The sequence below is a fragment of the Amblyomma mixtum genome, chromosome 7 (assembly GCF_055824585.1).
Source record: "Amblyomma mixtum isolate Tamu chromosome 7, ASM5582458v1, whole genome shotgun sequence".
Classification (NCBI taxonomy): domain Eukaryota; kingdom Metazoa; phylum Arthropoda; class Arachnida; order Ixodida; family Ixodidae; genus Amblyomma; species Amblyomma mixtum.
In genome coordinates, this window is record NC_143018.1 from 32227961 (window position 1) to 32245067 (window position 17107).

General features: G+C 44.1%; 1 protein-coding gene across 1 annotated transcript in view; it reads right to left on the reverse strand.

The window, feature by feature from the left end:
- Nucleotides 1-17107, reverse strand: part of LOC149335569 (immunomodulatory peroxidase-like) — a 46126-nt gene that overhangs the window by 23557 nt on the left and 5462 nt on the right. The window contains exons 2-4 of the mRNA XM_089553833.1: nt 16435-16601; nt 4526-4667; nt 610-842 (exon numbers count right to left, since the gene is read on the reverse strand). Coding sequence (XP_089409959.1) covers nt 610-842; nt 4526-4667; nt 16435-16601 — 542 coding nt within the window. The remainder of the gene's footprint in view (nt 1-609; nt 843-4525; nt 4668-16434; nt 16602-17107) is intronic.

Consider the following 17107-nt stretch of genomic DNA (forward strand, 5'->3'; position numbering starts at 1 on the left):
ATGTGGAGTCTGCTGAACAGGATATCTTTCTCGAAGCGACGTACTGTTCATTCTCTGCTGGCGTTAAGTTTCTCTGCTGGCGTTAAGAGCTTAAGTTTAAATGACTGTTTTATCGGCAGAATGTTTTATCGGCAAAATTCTTTCTGTAAACGGACCTTGGCTATTGCACGTAGAGCTCGCTTTTGTAAAGATAACAGTGAGTTTAGTTTTGTCTCGGTAGTTGTTAACGGCACCGGAGAAGAGTATAGAACAGGTATTGGGGGAAAAACAGGAAGACATTTGTTGAGGAAAAATTTGCCTTCAACTCGGTTCAAGGCCTTCCTGTAGGCATTTCACAAAACTCAGACTAGGTACAGGAAACTGACCAAACGCTAACTGTTGCTGAATGGAAGCATACCGATTTCTCAAATTCCTGAGGCGATAATTAATTTGTGATACTGCGTTTCCCATGTGGGCACATAATAGCTAGCAGTACGTGGAGGGAATGATCTACTTCACTGACTCCTTTATAGTTTCGGTATTAATTAAGCGGTTAAGTGATACGCATGAAAGCAGTCCTGGCGATGTTCAAGCGCCAGCTCCCCCCCGCAGTGGACTCTGTCGGCTCACCGTCTTGGTAGCCAGCGGGCAGGAGCCTCCGCTCGCACGAGTAGGCCTGTCCCCACTGGGGATTCTCCAGGTTGTTGCAGCTCCCGTCGGGCTCTCGGTACGGCTTGCGCGGGTCGCAAGAAGTGCGAGTCTGGACGGGGCAGAAACCGCACGACTCCTTTCCTTCCTTCCCCAGCCGTTGGTTGATGTGAGCCAGCACCGCATCGGCAGCTTCATTGCCGTCTTCGCCAAGTCTGATGTGAAAGCAGAACCGCGTGGTGTGGTTGCAAAAGACGCTGATGGCAAGGTGCAAGTAGAATTTATCTATGGTTGTGTACAGAGAGACAGGACATGACCAGAACATGGAGTGCCAGATGGTTGGGGGGCATGTAAATTAGCATTTACATTTCAAAAGGAGGCGACACTTTAGCTCCACCTTTAAGTTTCAGGGTATGACACGGCAGCGCTACTTCTTGCCCATGAAGACACGTACAGACTCCCCTACCACGAACTAAACAAGCAAGAGACTCTACAAATCGACACCATACTACGCAAAGCATACAAAACGGCGCTCAAACTGCCAACGTCCACACCAACAGAAAAACTAATGGCCCTGGGAGTATCAAACACCTTCGACGAACTACGCGAAGCGCAACGTAGTGCGCAATTAGACAGACTCACTCAAACCAGAACGGGAAGACACCTACTGGAGAAATTACAGCTACCTCTAGGTACACAAAGAGACAAGGAACAGATTAATAATGAAGACAGAAACAACATCCGTGTAAGACCAATACTACGACACATGGATTCGAATTTACATCATGAAAGACGACAAGCCAGAGTCCGAGCACTCACCAGGGAACTGCGCGACAATCCCAACGTAGTCTACACGGACGCAGCAAAGTGCCGATACCAACGCAAAACAATCGCCGTTGTAACAGACGAAGGAGGGCAAGAAATAACCAGCGCAACGATAAACAAGCCGAACATAGAAGCAGCTGAAGAAGCCGCCATTTCTCTGGCAATATCGCACGGCAACGCAACAGGACACAACCTCACTATAGTGACGGACTCCAAACAAGCATGTAGAAACTACACAAGAGGCAGGATCGACAGCATCGCCAATCATATTCTACACACGACGAGAAGACACAAAAACACTAAACATAGTATAGTGTGGGTTCCGGGACATGAGGGGATGAGGGGCAACGTGGCAGCAGACGAGTTAGCTCGAGGATACGTCAACCGAGCAGACTCAGCACTTTGCACCACGGCACCTTTGACCCAGTTACTCCCACGTACTCAGATATACTCGATCATTACAGGGGTCAGCGGAAACGCTACCCAGCCCCACACAAAAGGCTCACCAAAGAGGAGGCGGTAGACTGGCGCAGACTACAAACCGGTACCTACCCACACCTTCACAAAGTGCACAAGATTTTCCCTACACAATATGCAGACGAATGTCCGTGGTGTCAGGGTAAACCTACACTAGAACATATCACATGGACCTGCCCTAAGGCAGACTTAGAGCTAAGAATAAATCAGAGTGTGATGCAGTGGGAGCACTTGCTGGCCAGCGAGGACGAGGAAGCGCAACGATTCCTTGTGCGCCGAGCCACGATGGCAGCAGTCAAGTGCAGCATCCTGGACCAAGGATCGACCACGACGCCCAGTGACCCGTAAGGGTCAAGAACACCAATTTATTGACAATAAAGTTTTTTCCATCCATCCATCCATCCTCTTCCACGATCACAATCATTATGTGCAAGACCACACGACATATAAAGACCCGCTTTAATCAATCCGTATGAACGTGTCTGCGTGACGTATAGCAGTAGCGTGTCTGACTCACTATCCGAGTGCCCGAGGATCAGGGGTTTCCGACGCGCCGCTCTTGTGGCTGGCGCCATCTATGGGAGCCTCTTGTAATCAACTAGTTCTTAATTTTCCGTCCCGCCGACGGCTACGCCGACATCGACTTTTCTGGGATACGGGGCCTTTACGATTTCGCGTAAAACGTGTAAAGGACAGAAAGCAGGGGGGCGCGAGTGGGGTGCTGAGCCGCAGTATAAAAATTTGGGGAACTCTAGTCCTCCCAACCTTAACCACTCCAGCGTCCTTGCCAGTAGAGGAATAGAAAACAGGACACTTACTTCACGCTGAGGAAATTATATTTATTTACTTTTATTCTGGAAGCATCTGACAGCTCGTATGCCTGCTCACTCATGTTCCGTTCAAGAACTGCCATGGTAAACAATTGTCGTGTTCAACATGTTTTGAGAAACTAATTTATATTGGCATATGTCGCTCGAGAAATCACATCGAATGCTTTATAATGCCATAAAATTCATGGGTTCACGAAAAAATCTCGGAAGTTATGGCTCTCCTGGTCTACCGAACGCTGTATACTACAGCAACAACGTCCTTATGGGCGCGAGATTGAAGAGAAACGTGTAGCCAAGGAAGCGTGTAGCCTGATATTGGCGTCGGACTCAACTGCACGTCTTATCAACAGGGCCTTTCATATTTGTGTTATAATTTTTTATACTTTTTTTTTCACTGCGAGGGTTAAAATCAGGAGAGCTATTTCTTTAGCTTAAACTCGGGTACAGATAGCGTTGTTCAACAAAAAGTTCCATAACCCTGTTCTTTTTTTCTCGGGTTAGTTTTCTGAACTGAAAAAAAAAGAAACACTATTACCTCTCATTTTGACGGCGGACATAAAATTCTCTATTTCTTGCTTCAAATGTTCATAATTTAAAATTAGCAAGTTATTTTCAGGAAATACAAAGTCGGGTATTTTCCTGTCCTACGTATAGCAGTCATTTTCGCGGTAACGTTACCATTCCCACGCACGTGCAATATTCCCCCGTATGTTAGACCTGGCTGCTAGGTATGTACGCTGGAAGAACATTTATTCAACATCCCAGCGTCCATTTTGAACAAAAAAAATGCTCGATGCAATTAGCATGGGCCCAGCGCCCGACATTAATGTCAAAAATACATCCGGTCAGTTACCATGTTCGGGTATCTCACTTCTAAAGCGCACTTTTCGAACTTATCCTTGAATTAAACCACACCACCAAGAACAACTTTTAATACAACTTGAAAACCATCCATAAATAGCTGACAAAACTCCTCCAGAATAAGCACGAGCCATCCGCTAGTTTCCGTGCGCTGCCTTTGGCATTATGCACTCGGAGACCATACTCCGATGTAGGCTTAATTTCGAGTAGAAGCTTTATTTTAACCGGATTGTTAAAGATTTTGATTCCGTTACAGGAACCGATAAAATTTGGAATCGATAAAAATGCGACGGCTGAGTTGTGAGTAATTTGAAAAAAGAAAGCGCAGCCTTAAGACACAGACTGAGCAAGGTAGGATGACACAGCGCTGACTTCAACTAGTTCATTTACTGCATAGCTCTTCTATAGCATTTTATTTTCATTCTGGTTTTAACGGCCTTTTGGCTCATTTATTGCATTTTATTTTCACACCGCTTTTAATAGTATATTTGGCTATTTTACTTGCAGTTTTGTTTTCATATTGTCATCACATATTGTCATTTGTTAATCTGTTGCCGCCTATAGGCTTCATCCTTTTACCCGCCATTCCATAGTCTGCTCCCAGGTACAGCATTGTTATCTCCGGTCTCTTTCATCTTTGTTATCTTTCTGCCACGTGCGAGCTCAGCAGCTGTTCCCCGTGTTTTCCCGCCCACTTTTCCTATACATATCGTATCGCTCTACAATAAAAGAACTAGTTGAAGTCAGCGCTTTGTCGTCCTATTTTGCTCAGTCCGTGCCTTAAGGGCCCGCTGTTTTTTTTGTTTGTTTTTTTTTTCCAAATATGAACTACAAACTAGCCCGTTCGACGAGCCTTGCGACTGATCCCAAACAGCGAATTCTCGCCATTGCAAATTTCCCCTCACCTGCTCAGAATCGAGCGCAGGAGCCCTTCGGCGACGGCTGCCGCCTTTCCGCTGCGTGCTTCGTTTTGCAGGGACCGCCGACTTCGATGCTGGCTTTTGACGAATGGGCAGCTCCAGGCCGACCTCGGGATTCGCGCAGGCACTGGAAGATAACAAACCACAGCGCTGTCTAAAAAACTGAATAAATAAGTAGTGACCTTTTATGAAAATAACAAGCTGGTTTCTTAAACATTTATTTTACACTCTCTCAAGCTCCACAGTACTGGGAAGGGAGTGGAGGAGACAAGACCGGGAAAGACTTTGTAGCAAAAGGGCCTCGTTAATAAAAGCTTGAAAAGGAGACACAAAGAGGTAAGAATGCAAGTATTTTTTTTAATGAAGGAAATTACAAAAACTTCACCAGCGAGAAAAATTAAAACGCGCCTGAATTAGTACACACAAACCTCTGAGATGAGACAAATCTGCACAAGACGTCAGAGAAAGTAACCTTCTGCAGGTATCGAAATAAAATCCAAAACTAACGTATTTAGCTTGCGCAGTGACGAGAAAAATTCGAGTGCACACTTAAGCTCCGAATTAAGGCTTTAATGGGTTAGTGCCCATATATATAGAATTGGTCATTCTCTATTTTGCAGTCATGGTTCCCATGGAGTCCCAACACCACTCCTGGCACTGTGCAGTGGTTGAGCGATGCGGCTCTGCCCTGCAATGGCAGGTGCTGCCACTGGTGGTGCTTGTGAGATCCAGGTTGCTCTTTCCGAGCAGCCTTTCGAAGCCAATCACTGATTCAACTGCCGCCTGCCACAGCGGTCACTTTGCTCACAATCCAATGGGCAGGTTGTGATGACGTCACAAAATGACGTAACCTAAGTGGCCCACCTAAAACCTAATTTGCTTCGCTGGGGAGTTTTCCTGGGTTTTTCGCTCACGCCCAATGACGCTGACGACGACGCCGATCGCTCTAAAAAAAAAAAAAAAAAACAGTGTAACCAAAGGCTGCCGGAAAATTGGACAAGCTACGGCTGCGTGAAGGCGGTTCGCAAGTAATTAATGTCAATCCATGCATTTCATTCATCCCCTACCGTTGTTTACGACAGTCGTCCTACAAGACGCTACCTGCGTCATGGTGCTTTGGAGATCCGTATTAAAAAAATGGCAAAAGCAAGTAAGCACAACAGGAATCAGAAACAAATTTATCGTTTATTTAAGCGAAGGTTTACACGAACAGCACGGGCTTCACATGTCGATTTTCTTAATTTATGAAAATCGAGCGGCTTTAAGAATTGGTTAGTTTAAATACACAAGTGGGTTCAAGGGCCACCATGGACAAACAGAAGTTGTCCAGCATCAATGTTGTACCAAATTCTAATCACAAAGATATCAGGCTCATAGAAAAAGATCAAAGAACTAAATACAGGTGCTGCCACCAACCGGCTGATTTAGCAAGTAAAATGCGTGCGTCCACACGGATTTCTTACACGGATCCCGGAGGGTATACAATAGTCCACAGTTGTCGCTTGCGTTCTTTTAAGTATATCAAGAAAAAAATGAACAGAGATTTACAGCCTTCGCCAGTATCCAAACAAAAAAGCCATGCCGTTTCGTCGGATTTGTGTTGAAGCATTACGGAGAGCACGAGCTCGAAGAGTAATTTCAGGTTCATAATCTTACATAATAAGCTGCGCTCGCACTCAGATATTAGGGCTTGTCATAAACACTACAATGAAATAACCCTAAACACTGCCAGCTTTCGTATTCGCATGGAGCGAATGAATGGCATCAGGTGTTGCTTAGAACGTACAATAGACGGTGCAGTCCTTGTCAAAAGTGGTTTGCGTATACAACGCGTAGCTGTGCTTTTGCAGCGTCCGTGGATGTCTTAATTTTCAGAGAGGCAAGGACGATAATCCCTCACATCTTCAAGAATTTTTTTTAAGTTGGGGATGCGTAACTAGCCGCACAGCATGGCCGAGAAGCGAAACCTCGTGGAATTTAGGCTTTTGAGAAAATCTGTAGATTCTCAACAACGCGCGTTCTCGGGGCAAACATTCTCAAAAGCGCCATCTGCCCAGTTAGCCCGCATATCATTCCGAATTACCCGCGCCTCAACGAGGGCGCTTCTGCCTAGGTCTTGCAAGAGTTCTACTAGGTCTTTGTAGAGATGTAAAATTTCAAGAAATTTTTAATGGCGTGAAAAAAACTATTTTTTCCAGGGTTTCTTTCGTGAAAAATTGGAAATTTTGCAAAATGTGACAAAACATATTTATTTTCAACAGCACAACGATCAATAATAATGCTCCGAAGTTCAGTCGAATATGCAGTTATAGATGTCATAATGTGAAACGAATTTCTTGTTCTATTGCACCGAGAAGATAAATAATGATTTACACTTCAGGCGAATATGGAGATATAAATATCATATTTGTGGAACGAACTTCTTGTTATATTGCACCGAGAAAGGGAACATGAAAACTGATCTATAAGTCACTCTACATCGGACTCAGAGTCACTGTCACTGGATGCGGCACTATGCGCAGCAGAACCGCTTACGTGCACAGAGTTATTTATGACGTTATTTATGATGTTATTTATGACGTGTATGTCGGGCTGTAGAATTTGCAGCCATTTTGTTCTATTTCAGCCGTGAGTTCAAGTATTAATGTGTTTTTAAGCCAAGCCTGGATCTGTTATGTGACCTGGCCTTCAAACCGCGTACTGGCAGCACGAACGTTTTAAAAGCACTACCTGGCACCGGCGATGAAGACTGCTCTCCAATCCGTTCAACGATGCGCGCTGTAATGGTTTTCAAAGCAAAAACAGAAACCTAAACTGAAAGCAAGCAATCATAAAACCTTGAAATTGCATTGTGAAATTTTCGATGTTTTCTTCCATTTTTTCTCATCTGAAAAAAAAAAACGACGAAAAAAACGTTTTTTTTTTTTCCAAAATTGCAGTGTTTTTTTTTTTTTCAGACCTTCACATCTCTAGTCTTGCGACGGCGATGGCGGCTAAGCCATAACCTCCGAGGAAAATCGACGGGATTTTGGCGAACAAAGTAGAATGTGTCCCCTTCTCGGATTAGTTGCAGCCGAAGTCCTAAACTAAAGCCTGTCAGCCTTTTGAGTGTGGTGCAGGCAGGCGCTTTGTCATCAGACTGGCGACCCAATGCAGCCGTCGTGGTCATATCTCGGTCCAGCAACAATGTGAAAAGTTTGGGAGCTTTAATAATGCGAAATCATTATTAGATGCTCATCGACACTAAAAGCCGGTGTCGCCCAAAAAGTAACCCTGCTACAGAAGCTGCGATTGGTCGAAACAGTGTGACATCTTCAAAGGCTGGAAAATACGAAATGTTAATCAGTAATTGTCAGTACTAGTACTAAGAAATGCACCAACTACAAAGGAACAGGATATATTTTTGCAATAGAATTAAAATAGAATTAGAATCGAATTGAGATAGGATGCGAATAGAATTGCAATGCTTTCTTATTATTTGCACGTACGTTATGCCAGTTCCCCGGGTAATTAGTTTTACAATAGTATTGCAAAGTTTAATGCCACTAACTTTGTCCGTGCTGTCTTTGTCCGAGGACAAAAGCTATTAGACCTCATGGACTTGTTGTTAGGGCAGAAGCCTACAGCCAACAAGAAGGTTTCAAATTCAACTGAGCCCAGCGTAACGTGCAGTTTGGACAACAAAATGATAGCAGTAACGCTAAGGAACAGGATATAGATTCAGCAGTTTAAAAAGAATTAAAAATGATAGTGCTAAGGGACGGGAAGAGAGAAGAATTTATCCGAAATGAACTGGAGTCAGATTTGGCAGTCGCTGCTAATACAGGACAGCGTTAATCGGCGACTTGTCGGAGAAACCTTCGTTCTGCAGTGAACGTTGTTGTGATGATGATGATAACGATGAGAGTGATGGCTTGTTTCCTGCCGTTAGCTTAGCCTGACTGCTTAAATGTTAGTTACACGCCCTTAGGGTTGCAGTATGACAGGTATTGCACGTGTGCTGCGTTTCCGCAGTTGCATTCAACGATTATGAAACGGAGGCTACATCTACATGAATAATTTAAAAAGCGCAGCAGATGAGCACGTTTTATCTAGCAGCTGGTTTGTGCCGGGAGCTTCTCAGAGGTGACAGGAATAGTTTGCGGAATAGGGCTCTGATTTATGTAAAGTCGTTTCCAACTGCGAAGCTTCCACGACGGTGTCATGCTCAATTACTGCACAGCCACTTCGCTGACGAGGAACACCTGTCAGGTGTTAGTTAGCGGTTTATTCCATGAATTAACGAGGGGAAGGATGCACGCTCTCCAAATCGGTTTATTACCCCACTATTTCATTTTGGCAGGACGATGAAAGGCACAGCATGGAGCCGGCTATCGAGTTATTTTATTCAACTAAAATCAGAGGAAAAGGACGGATCATTTGCTGCAGTGAATGCATAATATTTACACCTCTCATCACAACAATAGCACCTTATTACAATTCGCGCCGGAGATGAACATAACTTTGGGACTTATATTAGTAGTAATGACGAAATCAGGTTTTTTTAATGCACGAAAAAAAAAAGCAAAACGGTGGCATAGAGGTTGAACGCCCACCTCGCGTGCAGGAGGATCGCGGTTCGAATCCCGATGACACGCAATTCCCTATAAGATAAATGAATAATAATAATAAAGCATAAAACATCCGCTTTTAGACGGAACCGCATAACCAGGCTTCAGGTGCGGCCTGACCTCAGTGACCACAGACGAAAACACCCACCTCCACCGTAACAGGATTTGTGCACCATGGTGTAGTAAATGGCCATTATCTCATATATGAATACAACAGTTAGGACCGGGTTAATTAGATATATATGGGAGAGGCTATGAACCTGCAGTGGGCGCAGTCAAGCTGTTTATTATGGTGATGATCATCAATGTTCGAGCCTACGAAGAAATTCTGGCAGAAGATTACCAATTGATCTTTTCTCAGAGTTTTGGAAATAAAAAAGGCAGCATTTGGTAAACTGCCTCTTGCGCACTGTACTGAAGGTTTTGTAAAATCAATAGCTTGTTACCTCCGACCATACACTCTTGGGGCTCGGCGTCCAAGTTTGTTTACGCCACTTCGTAAAATTTGTCCCAAAGCTCTGATGCAGAGACTCAACTACGGATCGTCACACTGGCCGAAGGTGCCGCCGGTATCCAAAGACTGCCAGCCATCGTCTAGACGGGCGGGCTAAAGCCCTCCCTGCATCTGTTGGATATAAAGTTATCCTTTAAATCCATACATGCATCCGTCCATACATCCATCGAGGCGTCTAGCATTTTTTTTTGTTTGTTTGTTCGCTTTTTCAAGGCTGGTGACGCAGTGCAGCCGTCGTTGTCACATTTTGGCCCAGCAAGAATGCGAAAAGTTTCGGAGCTTTATTGATGCCACAGCATTAAATGGTTCATCGACACGAAAACCTGGCGTCGCCCATAGAGCGGCGGCGTTACAAAACTCGCGACTGGTCGAAATGGTGTGACGTCAATAAAGTCAGGAACATACGAAATGTTAACGAATGATATTCAGTACTAGTACCTACCGCTCCGTCATGTACATGAGATTAGAATGGGGACAGAATTAGGATAGAAGTAGAATAAAATTGAAACGAAATCGGAATAAAGTTAGCCTCAGTCGCTTTGGGACGTTAAACCCCATAAACCAAACCTAATAGAATCGGGATGCTTTCGCATTGCTCGCTTCTAAGTTCCTAAAGTGCCCTCGGTAAATTTTTTTTACAGCAAAAATGCAATGTTTAATGCCATTAAATTCACCCATGCTGCCTGTGTCCAAGGACAAACGCTATTAGGCCTCACGCGCTTATTCTTGGAGCAGAAGCATGGAGGACGACAAAAACGTTTTAAATTAAACTCTGCCCAGCGCAACGAGCCGTTTGGAAAAGAAAAGGATAGCACTAACGCTAAGGGGCTGGTTTTAGGTTGAGTAGCCTAAAAATATTTAAAATAATAATGCTAAGGCACATCAATTAATGTGAGCAGTTAGAAAAGAAATAAAAATAATATTCTCCAGCCCGCATCGCCTAAAGCACAACGGGATTGATGCTAAGGGACATTGGCTAGATTAGGCAATATAAAAAAAATGAAAACAACAGTGTCCTGCCTGCAAATGATGCTAAGAGACAGAAGGAGAGCACAGTCTATCAAGAAACAACAGGAGTGAATAATAGTCTATAGTCAGTTATAATTTGTGAACACAGCAGAAGGGCCACCTGCATAGACAACTCAGGCATGGAGAATGCGCAGTGAGAGTGCTGAACGGTGGGTTTAGAGTTTGTCTTAAAAGAACAATGTCACCTAAATAATCAAATAAAAAATTCATAGCGGGTCTCTGGTGCCTATATCAGCCTAAGGGTACTAATACAAAGTGGAGTTTTAGAGGCAGTTAACTGAGTGAGCCCATGAGATGTCCATAACGTCCACGCTCCTCAGCATACACTCGACATTCTAAAAAAAAAACATTCTTTCTACTAAGCCGGACTTTTCGCAGTACGGACTGTTCGCTGGACCTATACGAAACTGTAAGGCTTTTGTAAATGCAGCGTTTATACGAAGTCGATGATAAAAAGCTTCTAGATGGCGAGGAAGTCTGGGTGGCAGTCTTGATCAGAGGTGCGGGTCGATGGAGTGCGGAAGAAGGTGATAATATCTCGGAAAGCTCCCCAGCCGGCTTTAAGCTTAAATGTCTCATCGCTGTCGACAGAAGCTTGTCAAAAGAATGTTGTCAGCAGAGGTGTCACGCCTTTTGGTTGGTCGAAATGGTTATGACGTCAGAGTGCGCGGATTAGCAGTAATGAGATCACCCACGGATGCCTGACGCCCCCTTTTGGAGCAGACGACAATTAATAAAACAGTTGTCATCCGCTCCGACAGGGGGTGTAAAGTGTCCGTGGGTGACCACATTGCATACCTCCTTACTGCGAATAGAGTGATGGATACAGCCGAACTCATCGAAACAGAGAGAAAGTCGTGCTAAATAATCAGTCAAAGTCGGCAGTCAAAGTGTGTAGTTTTAATGTGTAGTCAAAGTATGTAGTCAAATAAAGCACTAGTAGGGCACAAACAGTCTCGCAGTCAATGCCAAGCAGTGCGCCAGGAAAGGCTTTCGCCTTGCAGCACTTTAGCGAGCCAAAGTGCCCCCTGAATTTTTTTTCTTCATAAACGCTTGTTTTAGATAGTTGGGACGACTCAGACGTCGTAAAGTAAATCTGCTTGTAATTCCGGAGTTGATGAGAGTGGTGGCTTCTTGCCTACCACTTGCTTTGCTTGACTACATCATGGTCATAAAGTGAACAAGGGAGAGAAAACCTCAGGGTGCTTGCCACTTTTTCGACAAGAGGGCTGGTTTTCGTATGGACGAAGATTTACTACGTAATGTTAGCTAAGCTAGTCTCACGTCGTAAGTTACAAGCGCTTAGGATTGCAGTATTACAGATAATGCCCGCAGGCTACGTTTTCATAGTCGCATTTAAAGGTCATGAAACGCAGGCGCTACCTCTACATGAGCAATTGAAAAAAAAAATTGCAAAAGATATATGCACGTGGAATCTTGCAGCTGGTTTGCACCGGGAGCTTCTCGCAGCTGACAGGAAGCGGTTTGCGGAGTAGTGCGCGGATTTATTGCTAGTCGGTTTGCACGGCTTAGCTTACAGAACAGTGTCATGCTCTGGCAGCTGATTTATTGCACCGCCATTCCACTCACGACAACAAAAAAAAACTGGTGGCTGTTAGTAAGCAGTTTATTCTATGAAATATCGAGAAAAAGAATGTTGGTTTTCAAAACCGGTTTATTCCCCCAGCCTTTTCGCAGAATGATGAATATTTTGTGAAAACGGTGCGAAACACAGCGGACAAGAAGGAAGACGGGACGAACGCTGATTAACGATGATGATGATGATGATGGTGGTGGTGGTGTCCTCAGGCTTAACGGCACATACAAACGGTGGGGGATTGGTTATCAACTCCCGTCCCGTCTCCTTTCTTGTTCGATGTGTTTCGCGCTGTTTCCACATAATGTCCCACCAACCATAGCTCGGCTTTGCGTGTAACTGCCCGATTAAGGATGTAGCATGGAGCAAGCTATCAATTTTTTTTTTCAACTAAAATCACTGTAAACGGTTGCAGGCCATGTAGTACAGCGACACAGCGAAAATCCCACTGTTACATTTATTTGCGACACTTCTTTACATATAATACAGCAATAGCATCTGATTACACTTCGAGTCAGAGGTTGGCAACGCCTTTCTTTTAGCAGTAAGATACAAATTAAAATTCGTTAATGTACGATCTAGCATACGAAGAAATTTTGGCGGAAAATTACTAACTGAAATCTTCTTCAAATTTTGCAGCGTAGAAAGAACGGCATTTTGTAAACTGCGACTCATATCCAGAAAGCGCATTTTTCAACTGGAAACACTTTATGAAAGCAATTTTTTCGTGTCGTAAAATTTCACTATAACAATCAATATCACCGAACTATGCAAAAAAAAAATGATAGGTGTAACGCTAAGAGATCGGAAGCGGGCGAAGTGGGTGAGGGAACAAACGCGGGTTTATGACATCCTATTCGAAATCAAGAGGAAGAAGTGGCTTGACCAGATCATGTAATGCGAAGGCAAGATAACAGCTGGTCTTTAAGAGTAACGGAGTAGATTTCAAGAGAACTCAAACAAGCATAGCAGGGGGCGGCAGAAATAGAGGTGGGCGGATGAGATTAAGAAATCTGCGGGTATACGGTGGCCGGAGCTGGCAAAGGACAGGGTTAATTGGAAAGACATGGGAGAGGCCTTTGCACAGCAGTGCGGGTAGTTAGGCTCATGATGATGATGATGATGATGATGATGATGGTGATGATGATGATGATGATAATGATGATGACCGTAGATCTCCTCTCGGCAGGCTTGCATTTTTTTGCTATTCACGTTTTTGCTATTGGCAGAAACATTCCCCGTTAGTTTTCTAAGGCGGCCTGAACTGCTCCACGTGACAAATGGAGAAACGTTAAAAATACCATTTTGCTACGCGTGGGGAAAATGGACCATTACCTTTAATACTCTCTTCTCACTACCTGACAATATTCCGCAGTTGCATCACAATGAAACTTCGCCGTACTAAGGGATTTAATTCAGATGCCCCTAACGCTACATGTTCCAGTAATCGACAGTAAGGGCTTGTTCCTTAAAGATATAAAATGTTTGAAATAATAAAAAAAACGAAGTTCAAGGGTGTACAAGCAAAGAAAAAACTTTTTCTGGTGTTGGTAATTGGCAGGACGTTTTGGGAATCTGAAGTGGTCACAACAAGCTCCTTTGCTTCGATAAGTGGGCGGTCGAAAAAGTGGCCACAATGCAATGTTTCGCATTTTCTTACGGGATGTTTTTTTTTTTAATATTGACCATTTCCCCTAGAATGTTAACCCCTGAGAATGAGAAAAAACAATGGCAAGAAAGGCCTAAATAGGAGCCCTATGAAAACCCTATAGCCTTCGTGCTTTCAGCCATAAAATGATTGAGGTTTTCATTTCCTATTGGTGGATACCACAAATAGAAAGACAGAAACATTCCCCTACGCTTTCCATGGTTTCGCTAACTGTTGGCTTAGTTCATATGCGTTTGCTATGTTACTTTCTAGTTCACTGTTCCCTGTCTTAGCTTCCTTCCTATGTGCCAGTCACTATTCAGTCTGCCTGTCTGTGTTAAGCAATCGAGTCTGAACGAGCCCTTTCAATGCATTTGTAATGAATGAATGAATTAATGAATGAATTATCCTGGGCGTAGGGTCCCTAACCACACCTCTATTTTTAAATAAAGTTCTCTCTTTCTACGATGCTACCAATCCTAGCAACTCTTGCAGGTAACAACACGGACGCGGCACATATTGATCGCCGTCCACATTTTCAAGACACGTGTATTTCAAGGCTCCCCTAAGGCTGTCATTTTGGTACAGAGCCCCAAAGGCTCGGCGCTTAGGGACTGCAGGGAAACACAGTGCGAGCTACGATAAAGACACGACAGGAGGAACTTCCGGTCGCGGCATAAACGACCCACAGGGCGCAAGCCTCCGCAGTTGCCAACATGTCATTCAAAACAAACGAGGAGCGAGAGATAAAGCTCTGTCGTTATCTCTATTCTCTTTCTTTTTTTTTCTAATCCAGCATGGGATGCGCTTTTTCGTGCCGTTCCCTCATTCGGAAAAACTAGCAGCTGTTTCGCTCCTGCCTGCTCTCCCAGAAAAGCACCAGCGAGGACTCCGTCGCTTTAATGCTTTGTTTTGTACCGTTAAAAGGCCCTGATCATTAGCGACAAAAAAAACGAACGCAAGTGCGGACGGTTATCGTACGAAGTGTTGCACGTGTGAGCTACGCTAAACACCGATTATAGCCGCGGCGAGGTACTGAACTTGAGCGGAAACTGATTTCCAGAGGTTGTGCAACTCCGATAGCCCTATGCGCACGTCAGTGCGAGAGGGACGTGTGCATACTCCTATTAATCAGCCACTAGCACTAGTTCTATAAGCATTTGATACATTTGAGGAGAATTAAAAAACCCTATGCTGTCTACCAACCGCTAAATCTGCTCTGAAGCCATCTTCCCAGGTGTATCTAAGGTTTAGATGATAATACTGCGCGGTTTGGTTTGATTAGTTTTGGTTTGGTTTGGTTGGGTTTGATTTGGTTTATGGGGTTTAACGTCCCAAACCAACTAAGGCTACGAGGGACGCTGTAGTGAAGGGCTCCGGAAATTTCGACCACCTGCGGTTCTTTAACGTGCACTGGCATCGCACAGTACACGGGTCTCTAGAATTTCGCCTTCATCGAAATTCGGTCGCCGCGGCCGGGATGGAACCCGCGTCTTTCAGGTAAGCAGCCGAGCGCCGTAACCACTGAGCCACCGCGGCGGGGCCTAAAACACACTTTTGTGCTTGCATATGCACTACAGTAGTTCAAAGTGCACCAGCAGAATACACACACTTTCTGGCTTTTTTCGTACCTTGCCCAAATCCTTTCTTCATGTTTGTCTTTTTTCCGCGAAGTTCCTTGCTTTAGTGCGCACGTTGAAGAACCCAAAGTGGTCGAAATTTCCGGAGCCCTTCTCTACCGGCCCTGCATGCTCACACGTTTTGTGAGGGTTTAGGAAATAAATTAGTCCAGCTAGTTCGGGAAAGCACCAATATTGGACCGCTCATCGCTTTATCAAAAGAGCGCTTATTTGAAGACTTCCCAGATGGCTTACGAGGACTCCTGGTTGATGAAAGAAGTGCGACGTTTACTTGTGTTTCAGCATGAGAAGGAAGCCGATTTACCTTTTTTTTTCCATATTAAAGCATAGGCTTCCTCCAACTTGATTCATCTTTGATATCTGCTGTAGTGACAGTTCCATCAATAAAAAGACCAACCTATTATATGGGTTCATTTTCCTAAATAAAATTTTATTTTTTTTTCTCGTTTTGATGTTAGACTTTCAGTCAGACAGCCTTAAAGGCCAAAGATTGAACAAGAAGATGCGGTCTTCTTGGTTTTTGTTTGTTTGTTTGTTTGTTTGTTTGTTTGTTTGTTCGTTTGTTTGTTTGTTTGTTTGTTTGTTTGTTTGTTTGTTTGTTTGTTTGTTTGTTTGTTTGTTTGTTTGTTTGTTTGTTTGTTTGTTTGTTTGTTTGTTTGTTTGTTTGTTTGTTTGTTTGTTTGTTTGTTTGTTTGTTTGTTTGTTTGTTTGTTTGTTTGTTTGTTTGTTTGTTTGTTTGTTTGTTTGTTTGTGGCTTACAAAGATGGCTTTGTAAGATGGCTTACCAGATGGCTTTGTAAGATGGCTTACAAAGCCAATGCGGCCAATAAAGACGTTTAAGCGGTAACCAACGCACCGGTGTCTTTTCCTTCGGCTCTGTCTTGCTCGCTGATGGCATGCATTGCACGGGTCAGCGTCTCCTTGGCTTCTTCTGCAAGTGCGTCCATTGCTTCTCGCGAGAGGCTACCGCCATCCGACGTTCGCAGAAGGGTGCCTACCCACAGACATACGAAGAGCAGCATACTGCGAAAATTTAGAAAGATTGCACAATTTCAAGAATACCGCAAATTTCAGGTTTCGCGCACTGAAATGGTGAAAACTTGCGAGATATGGAAGCATTATTTCACACTTGTCCGCGAGATGTGCGTTTGCCCTAAAGGTCGAACTGCGATGCGATGTGACGTGACGCGATGTGATGTGATGGGATGGGATGTGATGTGATGGGATGTGATGTGATGTGATGTGATGTGATGTGATATGATGTGATGTGATGTGATGTGATGTGATGTGATGTGATGTGATGTGATGTGATGTGATGTGGTGTGATGTGATGTGATGTGATGGGATGTGATGTGATGTGATGTGATGTGATGCGATGTGGTGCGATGCGATGCGATGCGATGCGATGTGATGTAATGTGATGGGATGGGATGCGATGTGATCTGCTGAGAGGATCTGATTTCGCCAAAATGTTGCAGTTCTTTTCAGCAATTCGCCCTCTGGACTGCAAGAATTCAAGGAGGAAATTC